The sequence below is a fragment of the Crinia signifera genome, chromosome 3, assembly GCF_055691185.1.
Source record: "Crinia signifera chromosome 3, ASM5569118v1, whole genome shotgun sequence".
In the NCBI taxonomy this organism is placed as follows: domain Eukaryota; kingdom Metazoa; phylum Chordata; class Amphibia; order Anura; family Myobatrachidae; genus Crinia; species Crinia signifera.
Window position 1 is genome coordinate 65,943,203 of NC_139219.1, and position 25,240 is coordinate 65,968,442.

The following is a 25,240-nucleotide window of genomic DNA, read 5'->3' on the forward strand; positions in this document are numbered from 1 at the left end:
GATGGCTTGTCGGATGGATTTAAGGACCTCTGGCTGAGAGAGAATATATTTACCCATCCTCCATGGCCCTGGTGTAGTGTTCCGGGCGCTGACATCCCAGACTACTAGGATTGGGGAATGGTCGGACCAGGACATGGGCAAAATTTCAATTTTGGAGATAGACGGTAGTGTCCATTTGTCTGTTAAAACTAGGTCAATTCTAGAGTAGGAGGAATGTACATGAGAATAGAAAGTGAAATCTCTGTCTCTCGGGTGTTTGGTGCGCCAAGCGTCGTAGAGATCGAATTCACCTAGTATACTACGAAAGCCAGTAGGATTCTTAGCTGCGCGTGACGGGGGGCAGTGGAGGGAAGCTTTAGTCGGGTTGGACTTGTCGGCTATAGGGTCAACGACTAAGTTAAAGTCCCCTAGCATCATAATAGCTCCCTTCGCACAACGCTGTACTGCCGTACAGACCTTCCTACAAAATTGCAATTGCCTTGTATTAGGGGCATAACAGGACACTAGGGTGACCATTTTACCTTCGAGGGACCCAACCAATATAAGGTACCGACCCTCTGGATCGGAAACCTGAGATTCCAAAGTAAAGGGACAGTTGCTTGAGATAAGGACAGCTACTCCAGCCCTCTTATCCGGGCCATTCGCCATATAACAACATGGGAAGTGACCATTGAAGAAGCGGGGGGGAGCAGACTTCATAAAATGTGTTTCTTGGATGGCTACTATACTCGCTTTTTTTTTATGAAAGAAAGAAAGGGCTAATTTCCTCTTTTGAGGGGAATTCAGGCCCTTAACATTTAGTGAGATAATCCTAACCATCGTGGAGTAGAAAGTGTTCTATCAATGTACATTTTCGTTATCACTAACATCTTAATGTTATACTCTATAGGTGTTTGACCGGGACAGGAAACAAACAAGACAGGGGCGGGAGACACAATGGGGCACAAATAGACAGGGTAAACAAACAAAAGCAAAAGAAGTAAGGAGACTCCAAGGGGAGCCCAAGTGAGGCACCAAAGGAGCACTGCCTCACACATACGGATTGGGGGGGTAGCAGACACTTACCCCGCCCCCACCGAGCTAACTAACAGCTAAGTTATAGGTAACAGTAGGAACTAACGTTATAACTACCCACACACATCCCAGGGAACAGGATCTACAATTAAACTGAGTTTAAGAAGAAAGAGAAAGGGGCTAGGTCTAAGCATTGGGATCCTCCCAGCACGCTATGTCAATGGTCAAATAATGTAGACCTGAGTCCCTGGTAAGGAAAAAGAAACAATTACGTGGCAAATTGTATCGAAGGCCTAGTGCGTTAATTTTGCTTCTCTACCACCGACCAGTCCGGCTGGAGTCGACGAGTTGGAGAAGAGACGTCTGAGTGTTCTGGGAGGTTCCACTTTGCTAGCAACTTCATGCCATCCTCCACATTAGAGATGCCAATTGTGGAGCCCTCTCTGGAGATCAGGATTTTGGTGGGGAAACCCCACCTGTATGGGATGGCTGCCTTGCGGAGAGCTGAGGTTATAGGTTGAAGAGAGCGCCTCTTAGAGAGGGTACTTTGGGAGAGATCACCGAATAGTTGTAGCGATCCCAAGGCTTCTGCAGTATCTGAGGAGGGTCTGGCTGCCTTTAGTAGCGCTTCTTTGACGTGATAGAAATGAACTCTCATCAGAACGTCCCTTGGGGCTCCTTCCGGAACTGATCTCGGCCTCGGTAGCCTATGGATACGGTCCAGGAGCAGGTCATGGGGCGAAACAGAAGGGAGCAGTCTTTTAAAGATCTCAATGGTGTAGTCATGTAGGCTACTGTTGGAAACAGTTTCTGGAATCCCTCTCAGTTTGAGGTTATTCCTACGCGAACGATCCTCAAGATCCGCGACCTTTTCTCTCAAAGCCGCCACCTCGCTCTCTAGAGTGCCGTGAGAATCGATTAAAGCGTTGTGGGAACCTACAATCTCCCCCATCTTTATTTCTAGGTGACCTGTACGTTCTCCAAGGTCTTCGACGGATCGTTGACATGTTTGGAGCATAGTGCGAAATTCGGAAGTAACCTCGTCTTTAAATTGGTGAAACAAGAGTCTTAAGGTTCCAACTGTTAATGCCTCCGAGTCGCCAGGGCGGGAGTGTGGTGAGGCGAGTTGAGATGTAGACGATTCTGCTGTGGGAGTCAAGGGGGCCGCCAGGGGCGAAGGTGCGGGGCTAGTAGCTGTTGCACTAGGGCCCGGGGGGTGTTGGGGGGGAGGGTTTGAAGAAGGAGATCTGAGAGACAGGCCCAGCAGCCTTGTGTTTTTTGGGAGGCATGATGTAGGTTGGACGTCTTATCTAGAGAGAGTGCAGGCGGAGATCTTTGATGATGTAGTGAGCGGGTAGTTAGCGATATACTCTCATGAAGGTAACCTTTAGGACATTAATGACAATGGTGGGAGCGGACTGTCATCAGAAAGTCATGGGGCCTGGCAATTACATATTAGCGGTGGTGGCTATATAGTGTAGATTCAAGGAATCAGCAAACCTCTCCTATCCAGATATTTAATATGCCTTCTTCTCTCTGTGTCTGACTGCTCTGTGCTGCTGTAAAGTGGGATATCTCCCAGTGTACTGCCCTGGGGTCCCTTGGTGATGATGGAAGCAGGAGCGGTAGATAGGGCACAGGGAATATTGGGGTTTATGCAGGAGCAGCTGAGGAGGTGTCTGGCTGCAGGATTAGTGATAGCAGCTGCAGAGTCAAGATGGCGGCCGGAGCTTGTGTGCCCTCTGCAGGGAGAGGCACCCAGAGAGGAGAATAACAGCCCAGGTCTCCCTGTCCCTGGGGAGAGAGCCGGGCTCCTTGTGGTGAGTTACAGTGGGAGGTATGGAAGATGGTAATGGAGTTGTTAGCTAATTCCTCCTGCTGCTGTGCAATGCGTGGGGGCGAAGGGGCTGATGGACTGGTCCCCCTGGAGCTCTGCAGCTCCGTGCGACGTGCAGAGAGATGGGGTAGCGGGGCACAGTGACTATCTCCAGTCACAACCCCCTGACACTCACCAGCGCTCTTCCGGGTTTCTGCTCTCTTCAGGAGCTCCCCCGGCGACGAGGTCGGGCGTTCGCAGTTTCTCCGCCCCCGAAATTGAGGCCGCGGCTTCCGTCGCCGGGCTAGGCCACAACCTGCAGGAGTGTATAGAGACACTCCCCGGCTCCGCAGCGTTGCCCGACGGCCACCGGAATGCAGGGGGGAGGCAGGAGCGTCGTGCAGGAGGATTTGGGGAGAGTGAAGTCCCGCATATAGGGCTCTGTAAGTAGCGTTGAGCTGGAGCTCACAGATTCGGCGTCCTCCCTGTTGGCCGGCTAGCCACGCCCCCCTGATTGATCACTTTTAGCGATTACTGAAAATATACTGTTAATATTCTGATCCTGAAGTCTTGGGGGTTCACAGAACAATGATTACCTTTGCATAGGGTTGGATTTGGCTGATTATGTTTGAATGTCTCACATTAATGTTCAGTAGATATTGTATAATCGTATACAATTATTTATAGTTGTTTTTGACTTTGGCAATCAAATGCAATTGAGCAAATAAGACTTCAGCCATGCAAAAATCAGTGAGTAAATCAGACTGACCACACAGCTTTGTAAGGAACGGTTTTGGTGATTTCCCTCGTAATGTCCACCTGCATCCACATTTTTGGGAATAAAGGCTCCCATACACTAGTCCGATTTGGGCCAATTTAACCCAATTCCAACGGATCAGGCTGAGGAAATGTCCCAAATCAGATGTGTTTTCTTTCATTTGATATTATCTGTCACTAAAATAACTTTTTTCCCACTTTAATTGTGATTGGAAGGTGTAGTAGGTGGTGGTAGTTTTTGTTTAGGTAGCACTCCCCACTGGGCAAGTTTTTTAGGGGGAGCACTCCCTATAAAAAACCCACCACTGTGTCTCCCGGGGCCAGGCAGTGCCGCTGAGCACTATATTAGCCGCAGCAGCCCTGAAGCTAAGTTCAGCGATTAGCGCTGCCCGGCGCTAAGCAGCGGCGATCAAAGAATTTTCCGGGTTTGCCAGTCTGGGCACTGAAGCATAGCCCGGAAAATTCTCAGGATTTTGGTTTAGGGCTAGGCCCACATTTGGCAAAGTAGTCCTAGGCTCACCCTTGTCTCTCCATCATAAGAAACAAAGCTTTGACCATCACTAATTATGCGTACCTGGCCTGCACATCCAATAGAATAGGTGCATTTAGATGAATGCAAGCATGTCTGTACATGCCTTTACATGCATTTCTTCACAGAAGGCGTTTACACCGTGATTCCTTATATTTGTGCTGTGATCTTACTGTGTCCAGGCGATAGAAGGAAGCTTTACATCAGCTATTCCTCTGTTAATCTATTGCTCTATACTATATGACGAGCTAACCTGATAACATATGCCCGTTAACATTGGGATCCTTTCTCTCTATTCATGCCAGGAGATGGATTTAATATCCCAAATCAGGAACAACTTAATGATGCCTTGATTGGAGCCTATTAGTGCAATTAGATAAAGATAGAATGCACAGGATTCATTAGCCATCTATAGTTACCTTTAAGTCAAATTACAGCTGACCCATTAATGATGATAATTGTTTTGGGACCTTACACAAAGTGCCTCTTATTGGGTGGGATATGGCAGCATGTATGGCTTCCATTTGATTCCAACTAATAAGACGGGTGCCGGATTGGGGGGGATCCCAACTCACAGAGGCTATTCTCCCTTGTGGGGGTCCAAGACCCCTACTAACGGGAGAATAGAACCTGTAGCGAAGCACAAGGCCCGCAGCGTAGCGAGCCCACAATTGGCTTCTTTGCGCTAACTCCCCTGTCGGAGCACCGGCAGTAGGGATCCCCACTGTCTGAGGCGCACACCACACCCAATTAGACAACATGATCAGCTACATAGTGACAATACAACTACCTGATGTTATACAGAACACTGCAAGCAATTGAGACAGACTGCGTGATATAAAGAACTGCTGTTCAATAAAATATAAGCCTAAAAGGCCCATACACACTTAAAGATTTTCATTTCAAAAGACTTTGCCAAAATCTCTGAAAGATATATCTTTCACCAAAGTAGTTCGTACACACTGAGCTATTTTCACCAAAGAGCGAGAAATTTTCAGCCGGCGAAAGACTTTGATGAAAATCTTTCATTATAAAAGGATATTTACATAATGGGCGGGGTTTATATTCCAAGAGTGGGAGCAGGGGCCCTTTAATTTCAGTGCGTTTCTGTTCTTGGGTCCTGATTCAGAACTGATCGCTGGGCTGCGTATATTGGGAGCCCAGCGATCAGGTAAACGCCGCCCTGGCCGTTACCGCTATAATATACATTGTTGGGCATATATATGGGATGCGGTTAATTTCCCAGCGGTCGGATTCCCGGCGGTCAAAATCTCGACGCTGGAATCCCGACCGCTGAAATCCCGACCACCGAAATCCTGAAACCACGACACCCATAGAGGGAGAATAAATTAGCGCGCCGAGCATAGCGAGGCACTGGGCCCGCTGCGTGGCGAGCCCGCAAGGGGGGTCAATCCACGTCCCCCCCCTTTGTTGGGATTTCGGCGGTCGGGATTCCAACCCCCGGGATTCCATACCGAATCTATATATACATATATATATATATATATCTATATATCGATATATATCGATATATATCGATATATCGATATATATCGATATATAGATATATATCAATATATATATATCTATATATAGATATATATCGATATATATATATATATATATAATATATATACAGTATACACACACATATATAATATATATATATATTAATATTAGGAAGCCTTGCATTGGTGTCAGTGGTGATATATATATATATATATATATATATATATAAAAATTGGGACACCTTGCATTGGTGGCAGTGAAGCCGCCGGCACCGAGTGCTGACAGAGGAGGACAGGTCACGGTGACAGGGGGGACCGAGAGCTGCTGCGTGGCGGCGGGCTTGCTGCGGCTGCTGGCAGACGGCAGTGAGTCACTCTTTTCCCCCCTGCTCCGTCTCCGTGCTGGGAGCAGGGGGAGGGGGGAGGGAGCAGGGGGAGGCGGCGGGGCGGCACACGGGCTGAAAGTGGTTAATCTTTCAGCCCGTGCAGCGTACACATACAGCGATGATGGATAAAAAACCATCCATCATCGCTGGCATGCTGGTAAAACCAGCCGACGTGGGACCTCGCTAGCGATGATGCGGGAGCGCGCATCATCGCTAGGAGGCAATCTGTGGGGCGTACACACTAGGCAATTTTCAATTGAAAATCGCTCAAAACGGCTGTTTTGAACGATTTTCAGGTGAAAATCGTCAAGTGTGTATGGGCCTTTAGACTTTTGTGCCAACTAGTGATGACATAATGCTTTTAGTTTATTGCCTTGAGTTATATTGGAGGAAATGTCTATAGAAATAAAATAATTGTTATTACTATAATATATACATGGTGCTTATATGAAATGTTTACTCTTAGATTCTGGTGGCAACTATTTCATTCCTTCTCCCAAGTGCAGAAAATTCTTCAGTGGAGACAGATAAAAAGGTAATTTTTCTGTATGTCATGCCATATGTGACAGAATGTCACATTACTCTATCTAATGAGCAATTTACATTGATAGGATTCATTTACAACACTTAACTTTTGAACTAGGAAAATGTCACACACACAAATCGCTATTTGGTAAAGTAACCAATAAAAGACCACCTCATATTTTTGGGCAGTAGTGATGTCACTGCTATATACAGTATGTATGTACCTGTGGTGGGGGAATAGCCTGTAAAGCTGGTACACACTTACAGCTTTATCTGTCCAATTTATCTGGTGGGAACAAAAATCTGGAAATAGGTGGGAGCAAAATGACACCATTAGATAGATCCTTCCAGCAAATGGTTTAAACGCATGTTCAGTGTAAAACAGAGCGCTCACCAATTTCAAGCAGTCACAGTGATCCCTTATTATGTTAAAGGGGCAGGGTGCTGTTTACAGACAATGTTTTGGTCCTTCCGTGGACCTTACTCGTGGCATCCATTCCCCACAGCAGCAAACAGCAACTCACCTGGACTCCTGTTGATCCCTTGAAATAGGGTCACTAATTACTGCCATTGTTAGCACCTTTACCACTTAGTGGTCCCCCCAAAACATCAGTGTATACGACTTATTATATATCAGCGGCGTACAACACCTATAGACACGGGATCAAGAAAGATCTCCCCATGTAAAGCGCTCAGTAATTGCTAATGATCTTACCTATCAAGTACAATCCCATGCTTGTTAGTGCACTGTTTGCACTATCTCTGTCCGTTTTGCTGATATAGGCCCTTATTCAGATCTGATCGCAGTACAAATTTGTTTGGAAAATGGGCAAAACCATGTGCACTGCAGGTGGGGCAGATGTAACATGTGCAGAGAGAGTTAGATTTGTGTGAGTTATTTTGTTTCTGTGCAGGGTAAATACTGTCTGCTTTATTTTTACACTGCAATTAAGATTTCAGTTTCAACACACCCCACCCAAATTTAACTCTCTCTGCACATGTTACATCTGCCCCACCTGCAGTGCACATGGTTTTGCCCATTTTCCGAACAAATTTGTACTGCGATCAGATCTGAATAAGGGCCATAATACTGCACATTTTAAGATGGAAATGAATCGATGTGTTCTCAGCACCATGTAATTGTACATGTGTATCTAAACTGGAATTATTGTTCTTATTACACAGTTCATAGTGTCTCTGTTGCTGTGCCTGCTGGACTGGTGCATGGCCCTTCCTCTGCAGACATTGCTAGAACCTATATCCACATTTCCCCTCGAAGAGACGCATTTACCCAAACCTTCCCTGCTTGACTACATTTACAGGGTATGTAAGTTGTCTATTTGCCATTCTGTGGCATAGTGAAGATAAGTCACGCACACCTGTACTAAGCACGTCTTCTCTGGACAGGGACATTGTATAGATATTTGTAGGTTATCTATACATTTTCGTTGCACAGGTCAGGTGGAGATTTGCAAAATAAAGGTCCATACACACTGGGTCTGTATGCTGACCAATGATGGGGGAAAGCGTTGGGCTGTAAAACGCTCAGTGCATACACAAGGAGTGGTTTTTCGCCCGTTTTTGCGTTTGTCCCGTAGGTGGATGACATTCCATAGCAGGACGCTATGAGCAGCAGTGGCCAGCAATGATGCGGCTGCGTGCATCAGCGGTCATCGCTGCCCCGTACACACTGGGCGGCTTTCGAGCTGATAGCGGCTCAAACGAGTAAACTGAGCGACTTTCAGCTCAAAGTCCCCCAGGGTTTACGCCCCATTACTTTGATATGTGCAAAGATTTTGTAACTGAAAAATATAGGTTTTTTTTGCCTACCGGAGTTTTGTTTACTAGTACATTTATATTTATGTTCTGTATTGTAGCATATTTAAGTAGCATAATGACTGTTGTTATTATACTTTTTACCAAAGTCTAAAATGCTTAGCGTGTATTTTTTTTCTTGTTTATTATTAATACTGTTGTTGTTATCACTATAAGGTTTTGCACTGCTGTGTTTGCGGCTCCAACACGTACACTCAACAAAGCCAGTATATCTTAAGCCTGGCTGACCTTTCCTCCATGGATTATGATCCCTTTCTGCCGCTGGGGAACGTGAAAACTTCAGAACCCCCACCTCCCTTCTCCACTTCTGATTTCAGTAATCTCCTAACGGTGGCAGAAGGTGAGCATTTGTCAGGTGGAGTCCTTTCTGTTTTCCCATAAGTACTGAATGTTACCAGTGAGCATTTGGGAGAGGGGAATACTCTGTACTTCTCCAATATCGAAATAAACACATTACACTGCGCTTACAGAAATTACTTAAAATCTTTTCTCTGAAAAGAGAACTAATTTAGTACATCTAGTACTTTTCTGTCTAAATTTATAGAAATGTGCTTTTGTTTTTATTTACGGTGGTTACAGACAATTATAGTAAACATTTAGAATGTTGATGGGTTTGTAAAACAAATTTAACATAATGAAAATTGCACAAAATAATCAAGAGTGCTTTTGAGCCGCTGTAAGCGATATCAGTGTTCTGGTCTCTGCAGTAAACAGTCTTATCAGACAGTGGACGCGAGAAATGTTTTTGATGTTTAAAAATGAATGTCTAGTACGGAATCCACATACAGTGTGACATTGCCCATGAAGTGGGGCTTCTGTAGTAGTGGAGTGTTACTGAAGATCTAAAGTGTCCAGAGAGCAGTCATTAGGTCTACCCAATATGGTCGACTAAAGGCAGACCGTGAGATAGGTTGACATGATAATGGTAAACCCAGATATGATCAACACAAGGTTGCTTTTATTTTTTTTGTGTATGCTTTATCATATGTGACCTCCCCCCAGTGGAAACATGTATCCTCTCAGACTTGCTTGCCACAAGTAAAAAAACACCAAATAACTTTTGAAAACCATTTGTCATGTCAACCTTTTAAACCTGTCGACCTAATTGCATGTCAACCATATGATGTCCACCTATTGACTGTTTACCTTTACACTGTAGACCTATTATCATGTAGACTGTGTCATCCAGATGATACACTCTCGTAAACGACCCTCCAACCTTGGTCCTCAAGGCACATTAACAGTCCAGGTCTTGGTGATATCCATGCTTGAGCACAGGTGACTTAGGGGGTTATTCTTATCCATTTGGTCCTCCGTGCATCGTTGCGCGTTGTTTCTGCGCATGTGCAGACGTAGGGTGCGTGCACCCATGGCAAACCTTTGGTTAGCTGGGTGCACGCACCCTAGACAGCGTGTGGGGGGGGAGAAGGGCGGGGGGACCCGGGCTGCCCCATCACCATATGGGAATGCCAAGCGTTCCATGGGCCTTCCCATGAGAATGCTGGGCATTCTCATGGTAATGAGGCAGTGACACGGTTGCGGAGGGCTGGCAGCTGCCGTCACCGGATGTCAGCTGCCCGCCCATATCCGTCCCAGGGTGCACGCATATGGAAGTGACTTGAAAGTCACTTTTATATGCGTGTACCTTCCACATCTTTCCATGGTCGGCGACCATCGAAAGTTGTTTAGGTTACCCATGGCATACGAATGGATGTTTATGCTAAAGATCTGTTTGCAGCCTGTGCGGGTGAACCCGCGCTGCGAGGGGGGGCGGACATTCGCCTGGTGGGGTTTGGTGGATTTGCAAGGCTGCGAATCAACCAGAATAACCCCCTTAGTCACTACTTCAGTTATTTTGAATTACCCATCACTGTTGAATCCTAGATATCACTTAAACGTAGTGTACTTTAAGGACCTATGTTTGGAATGCCTATTTTAGTAGAATGGGACTGTGTACTGTAACTCAAAGCAACCAATGGAAACAGCCAATTGTTTGACTTTTAATGAAATAAGCCCCATTGCATTATAGGAATTGTGGTTCCATGTTTTTTTTGACTGTTAAAAGTATATTAATATTATCAATAGTAAAAACCGTTATATACCTAAAATATTGTTTTCACTACTCTAGGGAAAAAAAGGCGGAACCTGGAGCTTATTCCGCTAACTGCGCGTATGGTTATGACACAACTCGTCAATCATCTGGGGCACTATCCCCTGAGTGGTGGCCCTGCTATATTGCACAGTTTGATCAGTGAGAACCATGATAACCCATTTGTTGAGGCATCAGAACTTTCCAATGATTTGTTCAGAAGTCCTAACCTGCAGCTTTTTGTATTTAACGATAGTGCTCTTATTTCTTACCTGCAAATCCCTTCAGAAAACTCTCTCGGGAGGGACCCAACAGTGGTGCCCGGCGATGTACGGATAATAGTTAGAGATATCTCAGGGAAGTACTCTTGGGACGGTGGCATCATGTATGGACCTCTAGAATGCCCCTCAATTGCTACTAAGGAAAGACCACTGCAAACAGGGCAACATGATAGCAATGGTCCAAATGTGGAACAACCAGATTTATTAGAAGTAGACGGACTGGACGCCCTAGACACATTGTTGGAAAAACTTGGCAGCATAAATCCAGAGTGCCTACAACATCCAGAGCTTAAGCTGAATGAACCTGCATTACCTCCTGTTGGAATGAGCAAAGAGCAAGAGGAGCAGATCATAGAGGCAATCACAAGACAGAGGGCCAATGAGGCCTATCACACAGAGAGCTGGAACAGCGACCCCAGCATTAAGGTTTCATATCAGGAAGAACCCAGCACTGCTGAGCCCCAAGCACCCTTCTATTTCTGTAGACTTCTGTTGAATGATTTGGGGATGAACTCATGGGAGAGAAGGTATGTCCAAGGCCCTGTCATTTCTGTTTGACTGTAAGGCAGCTGCAATCATGTAGATAAGTGTCCAATTTGTACCCGTACTTCATCGCTTGATATGGATGAGATACAGTATGCATATCTGCTGCAAATGAAGCACCAGTAAATGTGGCATGTGAGCTACTAGGCAGATGTTGCTACTGTACATAACTTTTTTTTTTCATAGCTGCTTGAATACTTACATTTCCGTTTTATGGGAACATCTCCTTTCTTCCTTATATGTATTGTATGCAGACCCTATTCTAAAGTGTCATTCCCTCTTTCAGAAATGTTACATGTGTTTGATGTACTTGTGAGAGACACTGAAAATACATAGTGTGTGCGCATTGGGGCGGAGTGAAAACATTTAAATTGAGATATTCAAAATCGGCTAGTGTGCAAAAGTTGTGACTTGACCTGAATAAGAAAAAAGCGTTTTGCTCTAAGTTAATATCTTCTGTTAATATCTTCTGTTGGCATATACTGTATGTACTGCTGGACACCACTGATAGAATGAATAACTCTCAATAGCATATCCAGTATACTGTTATTATTTTCAATACACACAATATATCTGATTTTAGAATTCTGGCTTGAAAGTTGCGGTGTCAAGTTTTTGCATAGCATATGGGTATGGTATGACTTGTTGACCGTGACCATGTTGACATTCAGTATGTCTTCATGGATATGTCGACCATCCCTGGGTTAAATAGTGGGGTCTTACCATTTCTAATTTGCAGCTCCAGCTTCTCAGTACACCTGTAATACTCTTGCATTCTGCCCCAGTGCCAAATTGCCCACCTTGTTCTTCTGGCACATGCTCCCAGCATAGGGGATGCAAGGGTGCACTATTCTATTAAGGGCAAACAAAAGGGATTTACCCTGATTTTTTGGCCCAAGTTTTTCTTCTCGGTCACTTCAATTACAGAGCAGCCTCTCCAAAAATAACCAAATAACACTTTCAGGTGAAAACACACAATATTCACAGTTTCTCCCGCCAATGTCAGTAACTTTGCACTAGGACAAGCAACTTTGTGGCAAGTTGTGGCAACACTTGAATTGTTACAGCAAACTTCTACTTCCATTTTATGCCTTAGACCGGCTTGGTCTGATGTAGAGTTCTTTGCAAAATGGGCAAGCTGGCATAGCAATCTCTCTGCATTACCTCTGTTATAGTTTGTTCATTGCCATTACTTTTAGGTTACAGCACCCTAGTAATGTTGATTTGATGCTATATAGGACAGAGATTTAACTCGTGTCTTTCTACAGGAAAAATTTCCATCTACTAAAGAAGAATTCCAAGTTATTACGAGAACTTAAAAATCTGGATTCCCGACAGTGGTAAGGGGCACATTCCCATCGCAATATATTTTCTTACTTATGAAACTTATGCTGGGTACACACCAGGACGACTAGGGCCCGATCCCCTCAATCTAGATCCAATTCCGACCAATTGGATGTAGATTGTGTGCTGATTGGGCCCTTTTCTGTCCTGGTGTGGACCGATACCGATCCGATGCGCGGTCCCGCTGGTCGGTCGGTCGTTATTGAGATCCTACCTGCTGCAGGTAGGATCTCAATGACGACCATACAGCCGGGTGCGGGTCGCCATCGGATCAGACCCGCTCACGGTGCACATCGTGAGCGGGTCGTGCCCCCCCCCCCCCCCCCGCGCGTCACCGTGAGCGGGTCGGACGAGACACTGACGACCCGCTCACGATGTGCATCGTGAGCGGGTCGCCCTGGTGTGTACCCTACATTACTCCTTTTAGATTCACCTGTGCAAGATATTTTACCTCTTTGGTCATAGTCCATGAATAATCCGTTCTTCTGTCTCTATTGTAGTATTCTGTAATGTGCGTGACCTTAATGTCCTCCTGCATTTGTGCACATGTGCATGCTGTTGTCGTATCAGTAGCTTTACAGATGTGTCCTCATTCACCTAGCGACTATATGCCATACAGCACGAAACGCTTCGAGAGGAGTAACTGTAAAGACAGCACCGGAATTGGTTTTACAAACATATAAAGCACTGCAGAATTTAGGCCGGATTCAGACCTACTTCCCTAGGCTGCATATATTTGCTATTTAGGTTAACGCCGCCCTGCTGGATGCTCCCAAAAATTGCCAAAGGCACTCGCTGTGGGGGTTAGCACATGTGTATTATCACGCATGAACAGACCCTCACCATCGGGGATGGGGCTGAATTCCTACCTGTGCAAACAGGTTCTAATCTGCCCCTTAGTGTAGGCAGCACTTGCACATATTTACACTCGGTCACACACCGATGTACAAATGTCACCATCTAGTTGTTCAGTGCAATCTCGCAATGTGTGGTCGCTGCCAGTTGTTTTATTTATGCACATTTGCGCAAGAAAGACACTTGACTTGCCCGAGACGCCTAAGACCTAGCACACCAAAAGGGGCTATTTATCATGACTCCGCGTATGAGGTTACATCCATATAGCATATAAACAAGAGCATCCGTAGTTTGTCTTTTACAGATTGCATTGCTGTAATCTTACCCCTTAGTGCCTAAACTTCGCTTCTTAGTGCTTTTTCCTAATCATAAAGGTGACCTTGCCCACTAGAATATCACCAAGTACAAGCCACATCTTCACGCTGACCCTGAAACACTAGTGTCTAGTACCTCGCTGGGTTGTGTATCACTCGGCCGCTTTTAAATTAGACTGAAATAGGTCACAGAGAAATTGTGGATTTACAGTAGGAAAAGGTAACAAGTAACCACAGCAAAATCCCAGCCGGAAGCTCATAGAATAAAAAGAAACAAGTTTTCATTCAAACTGCACTGTAAAATGAAGTGGTTACAACCGAAATACAGGTGATAAATCCAGTCTCTGAGGGCTACTTTGGCTCTATCCTGCAGCGTATGTCAACAGGCTCCCCTAGATGACATTCATGTCCCTGTAATTCTCTGCCATCCATACATTTATTATTTTTAACATGTCTTTTGTTGCCAGCCGTGGTGACTCAAGAAAAGTTTCGCCACCAGCTGCTGGGTACCAGGCTTCAGTGGTTTAACAGAAGCAGCAGGGGGAATTGTCTCTAGACATTAAATAGAAATAATTTCAGGACAAACGGGCTGTTATGAGAAGTCATGCTGAAAGCATGGAAACCTCCAGCGCTCTCATAAGTCATTACACAGGAAGAAATCATCCAAGCAGCAAGAATGCAATGAAATAATGCTTACATTTTATGTCCTATTCATGTCTAAATGTATTTTCATATACAAGCGAAGTCAGATGCAAAACTTGCAGCAAAAACAGACATCTGTAAATGGTACTTTACCCACTGTATTCTCTACTTCTTCTCCCACTAAAAGGATATGTTTTATGTACTTATTTTCAGCTGATATTTTAATTGTATGTTGTATGAATGTTGCTTCAAAAGACTTATGCATTCAACTCTATGCTAAATTCTTTAGTTGTTTGAGTCAATGGCAGGTATTCAATGCTGTTTGCGAGTGGTGACAGCGAGCAGGGCTTCCTGCTCGCTGTCACCACTCACCCTGACAGTATTCAACACATCCTCCGCATACGCCAATTCCCCCTCGCTCCGTTTTTTGTGCGAGGGGGAATTGGCGTATGCGGCTCCAGAAGCAGCGAGACTCGCGGCTAAAAACAGCGACGGCGAGGATTTCCCCAGAACGTTGAATAGAGCGAGCGGCCGGCGCGGGGGTTAAACAGCGAGGATCGCTGGTTTTCTGCAATCCTTGCTGTTTAACCGCCTCGCCGGCCGCTCGCTGCAGCATTGAATACCCCTAAATGAGTTACCTGTCCATTGCCGTACAAACTTTCGGTACTTGTGTAGTTTCACGGCGGCAGCTTATGCTACGTTTGAAGCTACGTTATTAGCGTAGCCCAACGCTGCGTTGTTTAGTTTCACGGCGGCAGCCTAAGGTATGTTGTCTGCATAGCCCAACGGCTGCCTAGCGTAGTGTCTCCGCAGCAGCCCTGCGTAGTTAGCGTAGTCACCGTACTGTCCATGGGAGCTGCAGCTCTGTCCCCGGCATCCCTGACAAGTCTACTAAGCGCCTCTCACACAGCGCCAGCGCCCGCATGATCTCCTCTCCGCTAGCGGATGCCGGCGGAGAGGGGATCATGCGGGCGCCGGCAGAGAGGCGCTCCATCTGTCTGAGACGCAGGAGCATCTCAGACGCTTGAGATTCTCAGTAAGTATTGCGGCAGGGTACGGAACCTTGCTGACAGGGTTAGGGGTTCGGTAACGCGTGCGTCTCCTGCACAAAAGGGGGGTGCGGCCGCAAGTACGTCTCATGCACAAAAAAGGAGGCATTTGCCAATGCTCCATGTTTCATACTGGCAAATGCCTCCATTTCAAACCCCTACTATCCACGCCAGCCCGAAGCGTGGCGAGGGGACGCGTTATGCGTCCTCCCGAACCTGTTTATACCCCCACTATCCACGACGGTGTGGAGTTGATTCTAGAAAGTGTGGGGAGCCCAAAGCGTGGCGAGCGGACGCGGATTACTTCACATGTATTCATCGTGTATTGTGAAACTACACAGGTACCAAACTTTCTATGACGTATACTAAAAATTGGTACAAAATACTGTAAGACCCAAAACGGTAATATGCATATTGAGCCAAGCGTGTGAGATTCCTTCATTCACTTGACTGTTTCTATCCACCTTTCTTAAGGTCCATACACACTGGGCGATTTTGCCCAGTGATTATGGGGAAAAATGCTGGGCTAAAAATCACGTAAACACTGAGCGATTTTCGCCCATTTTAACAAATTTCCCGGAGGTGGACAACTTTCCAAAGCAGGACGCAATGAAAAGCCATCCACCCCCTCGCTCACCTGCTGGTAATAACAACAGATGAGTGCTCTGGCCAGGGATTTGCAGCCATACTTACCTGTCCCCTGATGGTCCCCGGGCGTCCCTCGGCGTCCGCGCAGTCCCCGGGCGTCCACAGCAGGCCTCCGGCATCTTCTCCTGGTCTCCAGCGGTCCCAGGAATGCATTGCGCAAGTGTGCGCGCGCACCGGTGACGTCACCGGCGCGCGCGAACACTCGCGCAATGCATTCCTGGGACCGCTGGAGACCCTGGAGAAGATGCCGGAGGCCTGCTGTGGACGCCCGGGGACTTGGTAAGTATGAAAAGAGGGTTAGGGGTTAAAAAACATAAAAAAAATTCGAATGATTCCAAAAACCACGGTTTTTGGAATAATTCGGATAAGGGATGTCCGGATACCGGATACTCAACCTGTATAATATACCTGGATTGCTATAGTCTTTGTCTTTGTTTTTGGGTTTGCGTTTGTTATTTTTGGTTGTCCTAAGAAGAATATTACGACATCCCACCCAGTTAAAACCACCCAGCTCCGTATTATAAAGGATTGGTCCTGCACTCTCCATTTTCAGCTTTTCCTCAAAGGATGCATTGATTATTCTTAGCCCACGCCAGGATCATCATGCACTATTCATGATGACGGCGTGCCAAGGGAGATAGGTTTCGTTTTGTGTACACCAGCTGAAAAACAGCAGCTTCAATACGGAATTTGCCAGGCTAGGGAAACTTTCATATCTGGCCTTTATTTCATTTTCACAGCTGATGGCGCCCTGCCCGCATTAGAATGCAGTTAAGCAAACTTTCTTTTCATGCACAGTTAATTAGTCCTTTTAGACTTTTAATGGCTTGGCATTATTTCAACCATTGCTGCATGTTCACTACAGTGAGGATATTACATTAGTCATAAATCACTGTCTTATCCTCAAATCTGTGTAAGAATTGAATCATTTCAATGAATAACTAAACAGTTATATATGTGACTTGGGTTCTCTCAGTCATGCAAAGCCATATCCTGGAGATGTATTGTGTCATAGCCTCCTGGGCATTATGTACTTGGTAATGGAGGTTTTAGGGACTGCTTACTACATGGGGTGAAAATAACATTAGGTCCAAGTCAGTGGTAACTCTGGGAAGGACAGCCAAGGGTTACTGCCTGTAAACTCCTTGATGGAAAACACAAATGCACCTGCTCCGTACAAAGGAGTTTGTGAATAGAAAAACCGGGGATTTTCAGAGCCATCCAGTACTAATAAAAGCCAAGGACAGAAATAAAATAAGTGATTCTAAATATAAAGTCTAATCAGAATTGGCTATTTCATTGGCTTATACATGAATTGGAATATTTTTATCCAACGACTGTATGCTTAAGAGGAATTACATTTTAAGGCGCACATGAATCAAATCCAATCCATTACATGCATACATGTCCATGTAACATGAAGTACCAGATGTAAAAGAGGGTGTTTTTTTTAAAGTCATATCCAGATATAATTTTAAAAATAAAATCTACTGTAGTTGTCAATAACAGGATTTGCATTGTATTATTTATTCATTAAAAAAGTAATCACGGAAAAAAGTAATGAAACAAAATGTCTTCCTTATAGTAAGTCGGGCGCTGCACTTCATTATTTAATGTTTAGGAAGTGCTACCACATCTGTGTGTAAGCAGAAGCTTTCACAATGCGGACTGTATCATTTATGTTATGTTCAGAACACAGCCATCACCGAAAGTCATCACCCTCACTTCCGGTCCATCCTTGCTGGTGACGTGTCCCGGTTGTCATGGATACCCGACACTGAGTTTAACCACGGAGTTGTCATTTGGGTTACCCTGCGCCTGATCATCCATGTTAGTAACATGATTTGTCCCTTGTCGGCATCCTATAAACGGGGTATAAGGCCTGAAGCAACCTAGTGACACAAAAGTGTACTAAAAGATACTAAAAACATATATTGCAATATAATCCCCAACTAAAACATCACAAACAGCACAAGAATTTACAGGAACTGGAGGCCTTTTGCCAAGAAGAATGGGCTGCTTTACCATCTGAGAAAATAAAGAGCCTCATCCACAACTGCCACAAAAGACTTTAAGCGGTCATTGATGTTAAAGGGGGCAATACACAGTATTCCCGCAGATCCTTTGACAATTCTTTTGCTTCCCCATTACTCAGAATCCAGACACGTCAGTGCAGCACTGGATGAAAGTGGTGGACAGGGGGACTGAATGGGCTGAGCTGCGGATGAATGAACAGGGAATTGGGATGGGACCGTAAGGTGGCCATACATCTACAGATCGATTGTCAGATTGGGCTGGTTGGAACAAAAACCTGGTAATTTCTGAATTACAGTTTTTGGCAGCTTTCCAGCATTTCAAAGCAAATGGTCAACTGTCATTTGCTCTCATCCATTACCAGGATTTTGTTCCAACCAGCCCAATCTGACAATCGATCTGTAGATGTATGGCCAGCTTTAGACTGTGGTGAGTATGTGGGAGTGGCTTTGGGTGAATGTATTTGAGCACCAGACATCTGTGTGTGAGGGGGCGGGATTGAGGAGCCCAACGGGGATGCAGATGTTATGCATTTGCTGATTGGTGATAGACTGTGCTGAGCTTCAGACAGCAGCTGGTGCTGACAGGAATTTGTTTTTCTATCCTCGCTGATTGCAGTGGATCCTGTGGGCCTATATTCAGGGGAGGTCTGGAGCTGCAGCTCCACCTGCCGCCTTATTGTTAAATCCGGCCCTGACAATAGGATTTCATCTACAGATGAAGAATTTGGCGTATGGCTAAGATTATACCACAGAGTAACAATGATTCATGTTGTTCTTGCAGCTTACTTAAAACCAATGACTATCACTGAACTGATTAAATTATTTCAAAATCAATTTGCTGCATTGTTATGTTTCACTTGTTTATAAGTATAATTTTATTAACCCACTGCTAGCAGTTTGTGCCATCATTTTAAAATGACAAATATTAAATAATATGTATCTTCTTCATCTCAGTGATGTGTTTAGCTGTACCATTCCTGCAATATATCTAGAATTAGGAATTTTAGGAACTTGTGCTTCTCTTTGTCTGGTAAATAATGAATTACTGTAGTCACAAAGGGTGTATCCTCAATCGTGTTCCTCCTGAGTCTATGGTCACTTATATTAGACCTGCAATTATACGACATTTTGAGTTCCGGGTTAATTTGCCGGGTGCCGTCTGACCCCTTTTAAATTGAGCAGCAAATTACCGGTTAAAAATGTCAACCCGGTAATTTGCTGAATTACACGGGTATTTCTATATTGTTAAATATCAACCTGGGTCACAAATCTCGGTTGACCCTTTTACTAAACAAATTACCGGGTTGAACTGCTTAATCCAGTAATTTGATGTGTGGTGTAAAAGGGTTATTAAGCTTTTTTGGATAATTGTCTGCTGTAGAATATGTTTTGTCTCATTTGCTGTTTTACAGATTGAGCGCCTCTTAGCCAGTGCTGGGAATTGCCAGATTCCCTTACCTTGCGATCGCTGGCAGAGACGCGCAAGCCTCTCATACGCATGCATATACCCATCAACACGGCGGCAGGGAGCGCTTTCCCTGCCTCTCTCCGCTTCAGGAAAATGGGGAGGGGGAAAGCTGCAGCGGGCAGGGGAGGGTTCGTCGGAACGGGGCGCGCGGTTGGTGATTCGATCAAGACGGGAGCTGCTCCATCTGTATGTCAGTGACTCTCTGACTTTTGGGGTCGCAGGTCAGTGGTAATGCCAGATTTTTTTTTTTTAAAAAGGTTGATCGTTTGGTTGCCTTATCCACTTATATGAATGACCAGGACCACATTTTTTGGAAGAGGATTGCAGCGCCTGCAGTTCAAGCAGGTTCTACCACACCCATCGTACAGCCCCGACCTTGCGCCCTGCGACTTTCACCTCTTCCCAAAGCACCTTAAGGGTCTGATCGGTTTGGAACAGATCTCCATCTTATATATCCTAAAAACCGTACTCATCAGTCGCAGAAATAATAATTTATTATATGTGTAGATACAGATATTGGAAGTAAACTAAAATGAGAGTAATAAATAACAGCTGTATAAAGTACTCTGTATTGAAAGTTTTTATCGGGTACATGTCCCAAGAAATATGTTGAAGAAGGATAATTATCCATTGTCCCTATCCATTACTACTCTTGACCTACATGACTTGTTTTCCGGTGTGGTCGTAAATATAGAACTAAACACTTATCATGGTATAATGTAAATGCCATTGGTAAATGCATAATAATCTTGCACAGCAAATCATTTCTCATACAAAAATGTTCTAAGTGATGTTACACCCCGAAGCCCTGAGGCATAGAGTTGTTAAATAGACACGTTGATTAATACCACGAAGAGAGAAATTGAATTAGGTGAGGAGACTCCCAGTGATAATCTAATTGGAAGGCTATTGAGGTAGACAAACACCGGCAATCAGGGCCGGTGCAAGGCACCGGAGCGCCCCAGGCGAGTCGGGCTGGGGGCGCCCCGGTGCCGGGGGGGGGGGGGGGGTACGGTACCTGGCGTTCGGCGCTGTCTAAATCTGGCGGCGGAGGCAGCGGGGGTCCCTGCAGTCTATTAAAAATCATGAGCGCTATCCGCCGGGCTATGCGGAAGCGCTTCTAGTGTGAAAACACTGGCAGCACGCTGATTGGCTGCCAGAGTTTTCACACTAGAAGCGCTTCCGCATAGCCCGGCGGATAGCGCTCGTGATTTTTAATAGACTGCAGGGACCCCCGCTGCCTCCGCCGCAGGTTTAAATAGACAGCGCCGTAGCTAGGTCAGGTACCCGGGCGGCATTTTCCGCCCTCCAGTGGCCGGCGCCCTAGGCAAATGCCTAGGTTTGCCTAGTGGTGGCGCCGGCCCTGCCGGCAATTTATAGATTTACATTGGCTGCATGAAAAAAATAAGCGTGTTGGAGCAATTATCAATTGAGTCTCACAGCTGTCTCATTATAGCCATCCGTCTCTTCATATGACTGCAAGTTTTATTTCTGGCACATATTCAGTTTGGGTTTTGTTTATTATTGTAACTAAATAATTATTCCATATATGAAAGTGCACTCTTCAAATTGAAATTAGAATTAAGACAGTTACAGTATCAAGCCATTTTGTTTATTTTTTTGTTTAAGAGCTTTCAATTAATAATTCGGTTGGCATTGAGTGGTTTAAACACTGGTTATATTGAGGTTGACTTGAGGTGTGTTGCAGTATATCACGGTGTTGTACAGACAATGGGGCAGATGTATTAAGCCTTAACAAGAGATAAATCCAAGGGTGATAAGGAAACATCCAGCCAATCACCTGCTAACTGACTTTTTTCAAACACAGCCTGTAACATGGCAGTTAGCAGGTGATTGGCTGGATGTTTATCTCTCCTTATCACCCTTGGATTTATCTCTTGTTAAAGCTTAATACATCTGCCCCAATATTTCATATCCTTTTATATTACATTGGCCAGTTATCAATGCCATCAGATCATAGACCCATTCTGAAAAGCTTTGTATTACACATCAATGATGCATCAACTAAACAACATGACCTGTTTTCACAACTAAAAACTGTTATCTGGAAATGTGCATGTTTAATTGCCATTTGTTTTCCTTCCCCAGTCGAGAAACCCACAAGATTGCTGTGTTTTACATTGCTGAGGGCCAGGAAGATAAGTGTTCCATACTTTCCAACAGCGGCGGAAGCAAAGCCTATGAAGATTTTGTAGCAGGACTCGGGTGGGAGGTAATTGAGAATTATCTTACTATTAAATTCAGCAGTCATAAAGTGCATTACCTTCACTTAATTATTACAGTATGTGTTTGTTTACCAAAGAGTTAATGGGTCTATATTTATTTCTGCGCTAGTGACATTGTGGACTGGAAGGATCGAAAATATTATTGATTGCGGCTATTTAACTATAAAACCTAAGATAAAATAAAAAGTACTGTACTGTATCTAACCTTTTTTTTAAAATGTTCTTTTCTATAAAGGTTTAGTAAGACATCGGAATAATAATAGTTCCACACAGAGAACAAGTATATGTGTGTTTGTGTGTGTACATATTGTATTTGCAGTATATAAACATATACTGTAAAGTAGGTTCTTTATACGTAAATGTGCAGCTCTACATATTTTACATCAAGGTGCTTAAATTTGATACATTTTTCTTGGTACTTATGAGTTATCTGGGCGCCCGATTTTTTGATTGTATGCCTTAAGTTAAGGCATACAATCAGATGCGATGCGATGACCCGATTTTTCCATAGGAATCAATGTTAAAATTGACGGAGTCCATTTTAACATGGAATTCAATGGGAAAAAGGGGTCCTTTTCATACCCCTACTATCCAAGTGGGCATGGAGTTGGATATAAACCTGTGGCGAGCGTAGCGAGCCACCGAGCCCGAAGCGTGGCGAGCGAAGCGAGCCCCGCGAGGGGACGGTATTCTGTGTCCCCTCGCGGGGCTCGCTACGCTCGCCACGCTTCGGGCTCGGTGGCTCGCTACGCTCGCCACAGGTTTATATCCAACTCCATGCCCACTTGGATAGTAGGGGTATGAAAAGGACCCCTTTTTCCCATTGAATTCCATGTTAAAATGGACTCAGTCCATTTTAACATTGATTCCTATGGAAAAATCGGGTCATCGCATCGCATCGCATCCGATGGTCGCATGCGATGCGATGTGCCCGATCCGACCCGATTTAGAAATCGGGCGCCCAGATAACTCACAAGTACCTTTTTCTTTGCTTTTTTTGACAAATATCTTTAAATAGAACGGAACATGTGTTGGCTTTTCTGTTTAGCTTTATATACATGTGTCATGTTGAGGGTATTTAGGGATTTGTGTAGCCTGTGAGATCTGGCGAGATTCTGATGAGTCTAATGGGGCCTACACCCGTAGCAATTTATAGAAATTTTCTAAACTATGTCACTAGATCGCAAAAAAAATGACCCTACATCGCTCTGTGCGTAGGGGCCATAGCGTTGCACGGCCCCACACATCGATATCACCGGGCGATTCATATAGAGCACACTGGATAAATCTAATTAGTCACTGGGGTCAGGGCCAGTGTTCTCAGTGGAGAAATACTGGAGAAATAAAGTAGCGCTTACCAATGAGAAAATATTCAAAATGAAAAACATTTAATAGCAAATATAATAAACATAATTCATATATACATTAGAACAATAAAATGGTACCATATAATATGGGGGAAATAAAACCTCTCAAGGCCCTCAATAAATGCCGATGTAATGGGAATAAAGGTGAATAGGATCCGCTCCTATTTATGCCGTCTAAGTACAGTCCTGAATGGAACGATGAAGTCCTTTTGGACTGGGAGTGTTAGGGGTTTTCCACTGGATTTGATAGTACAGAAATAGATGAAGGTATAGTTACCACTGTGTATCCCTTTGGAGATTTGTATCCATATAGGACTGCTGTAGCAAGCTGTTTTCTCCGTTTGAAGGGAGGAGGTAGATGGATTTTCCTCCTGGATAGGAATCACGATGGATGTGGAAAACAAGGTGACAGTGTCCCGGACAAATAAGTTTCCAACAATAGGGATTGGAGACGGCTGGTTGGATCCTGGTGCATACAAAGTACCAATGGCAGTGAGGGGCTGTGAGAGGGAGCAGCTTCCAACGCGTTTCACTGCCTCTAGGGGCAGCTTTTTCAAGGATATGCTGCTCTTTGTGCAGTGGGGGTATTTATACCTGCATTCAATTATCTGACATGAAGCACCTGTGTGCTGAAAGACATCTCATTGGTTATTACAAATATAATTTTCGTTTTCAGAGAACAATAGAAGGCAACAAAAAGGAAAGGCAATATCTCAAATGTATTATGATGTTAAAAATGACAAAAACTGAACCAAACATAAAAAGGACACATTAGATCAAGGAGAGCGCTATTGGACAGAAGTCAGGTGTCCATGGAACGCTTCCTCAAACATTCATCTATAACCATGGTAGCGTGACACGTGTTTAGGAATTGCCCAATAGTAAGTGGAGGGCGATAATAGTAGTGACAAAGAGGCTGGGACGATTACAGCGTGCGCTCCAAGCCTCTCTTCAGTATTATGCTGACATCCGCTATGTGGAGAACACTGGCCCTGATAGATTGCTTAACGGCACATCGCTATGCAGCGCTGTGTGCTTAGCGATCTAGCTCAGAACGCTCTTGCAGCACATCTCCCTGTGTGTAGGCCCCATGAGTGTATTTTTAAAGCAGTTTTTAAAAGGAAACACAAATTTGATGCCGTCTAAATATTATTTGCTTTACAAAATGCAGGTTCCTGATTTGACGGAACCTTGCCAGAGAGTATTTGTAACATTTCTAATATTTCTGCAAATCAATGTGTAGCACTAAAATCTACTTACAACCAGACAGTGCTTCAGAACCTCAAAGACAGATCAGATATATATGTCCACCGTTAAGCTGGCCATACATCTACAGATTGATTGTCAGATTGGGCTGGTTGGAACAAAAACCTGGTAATATCTGAATGACAGTTTTTGGCAGTTTTCCAGCATTTCAAAACGGTCAACTGTCATTTTCTCTCATCCATTATCAGGTTTTTGTTCCAACCAGCCCAATCTGACAATCGATCTGTAGATGTATGGCCATTTTAAGACATAGTATCTAGTGTTCCTCATATCCCTTTCCAAAGTTATCAGAACAGAAGTGGGCTTTTTAGTGGTGGAACTATGAATGGTGCAGTGTGTGTGACCACCAAATCCTCGGATTCCCTTTCGCTCACACCAAGAGCCTACAGTTCTCCCAAGGCCCCGCCCCCTATCCTGCTATGCCGCAGCAGCATCATCCACAGCACAATAGCTAAGAGGGAAGAGTAATGCGCTGGCTGATGCCTTGGACATTCCTTTTGGGAGACCTGTATCCTCCCATGGTCTGTCTAATGGCTCATTTTCTTAGCAGAGGTTTATTGAAATTGTCTCCGCTCATTCAACACATTTGACTTCTAACTAGTCCATGCTCTTACTACTTCACAAGCTAGCTGGCTGGGGTGTGGTGTATGGTTCCGACAGTCGGGATCTTGACAGTCATTTACCCAACATCGGGATCCTGA

General features: G+C 44.6%; 1 protein-coding gene across 3 annotated transcripts in view; it reads left to right on the plus strand.

Annotated features, from left to right (window-relative positions):
• Positions 1–25,240, plus strand: part of RALGAPA2 (Ral GTPase activating protein catalytic subunit alpha 2) — a 323,658-nt gene that overhangs the window by 197,055 nt on the left and 101,363 nt on the right. For all 3 annotated transcript variants that reach the window (XM_083175921.1, XM_083175922.1, XM_083175923.1), the window contains 6 exons: positions 6,497–6,565; positions 7,741–7,878; positions 8,548–8,731; positions 10,520–11,288; positions 12,573–12,644; positions 21,770–21,893. In XM_083175921.1, the coding sequence (XP_083032047.1) occupies positions 6,497–6,565; positions 7,741–7,878; positions 8,548–8,731; positions 10,520–11,288; positions 12,573–12,644; positions 21,770–21,893 (1,356 nt within the window). The remainder of the gene's footprint in view (positions 1–6,496; positions 6,566–7,740; positions 7,879–8,547; positions 8,732–10,519; positions 11,289–12,572; positions 12,645–21,769; positions 21,894–25,240) is intronic.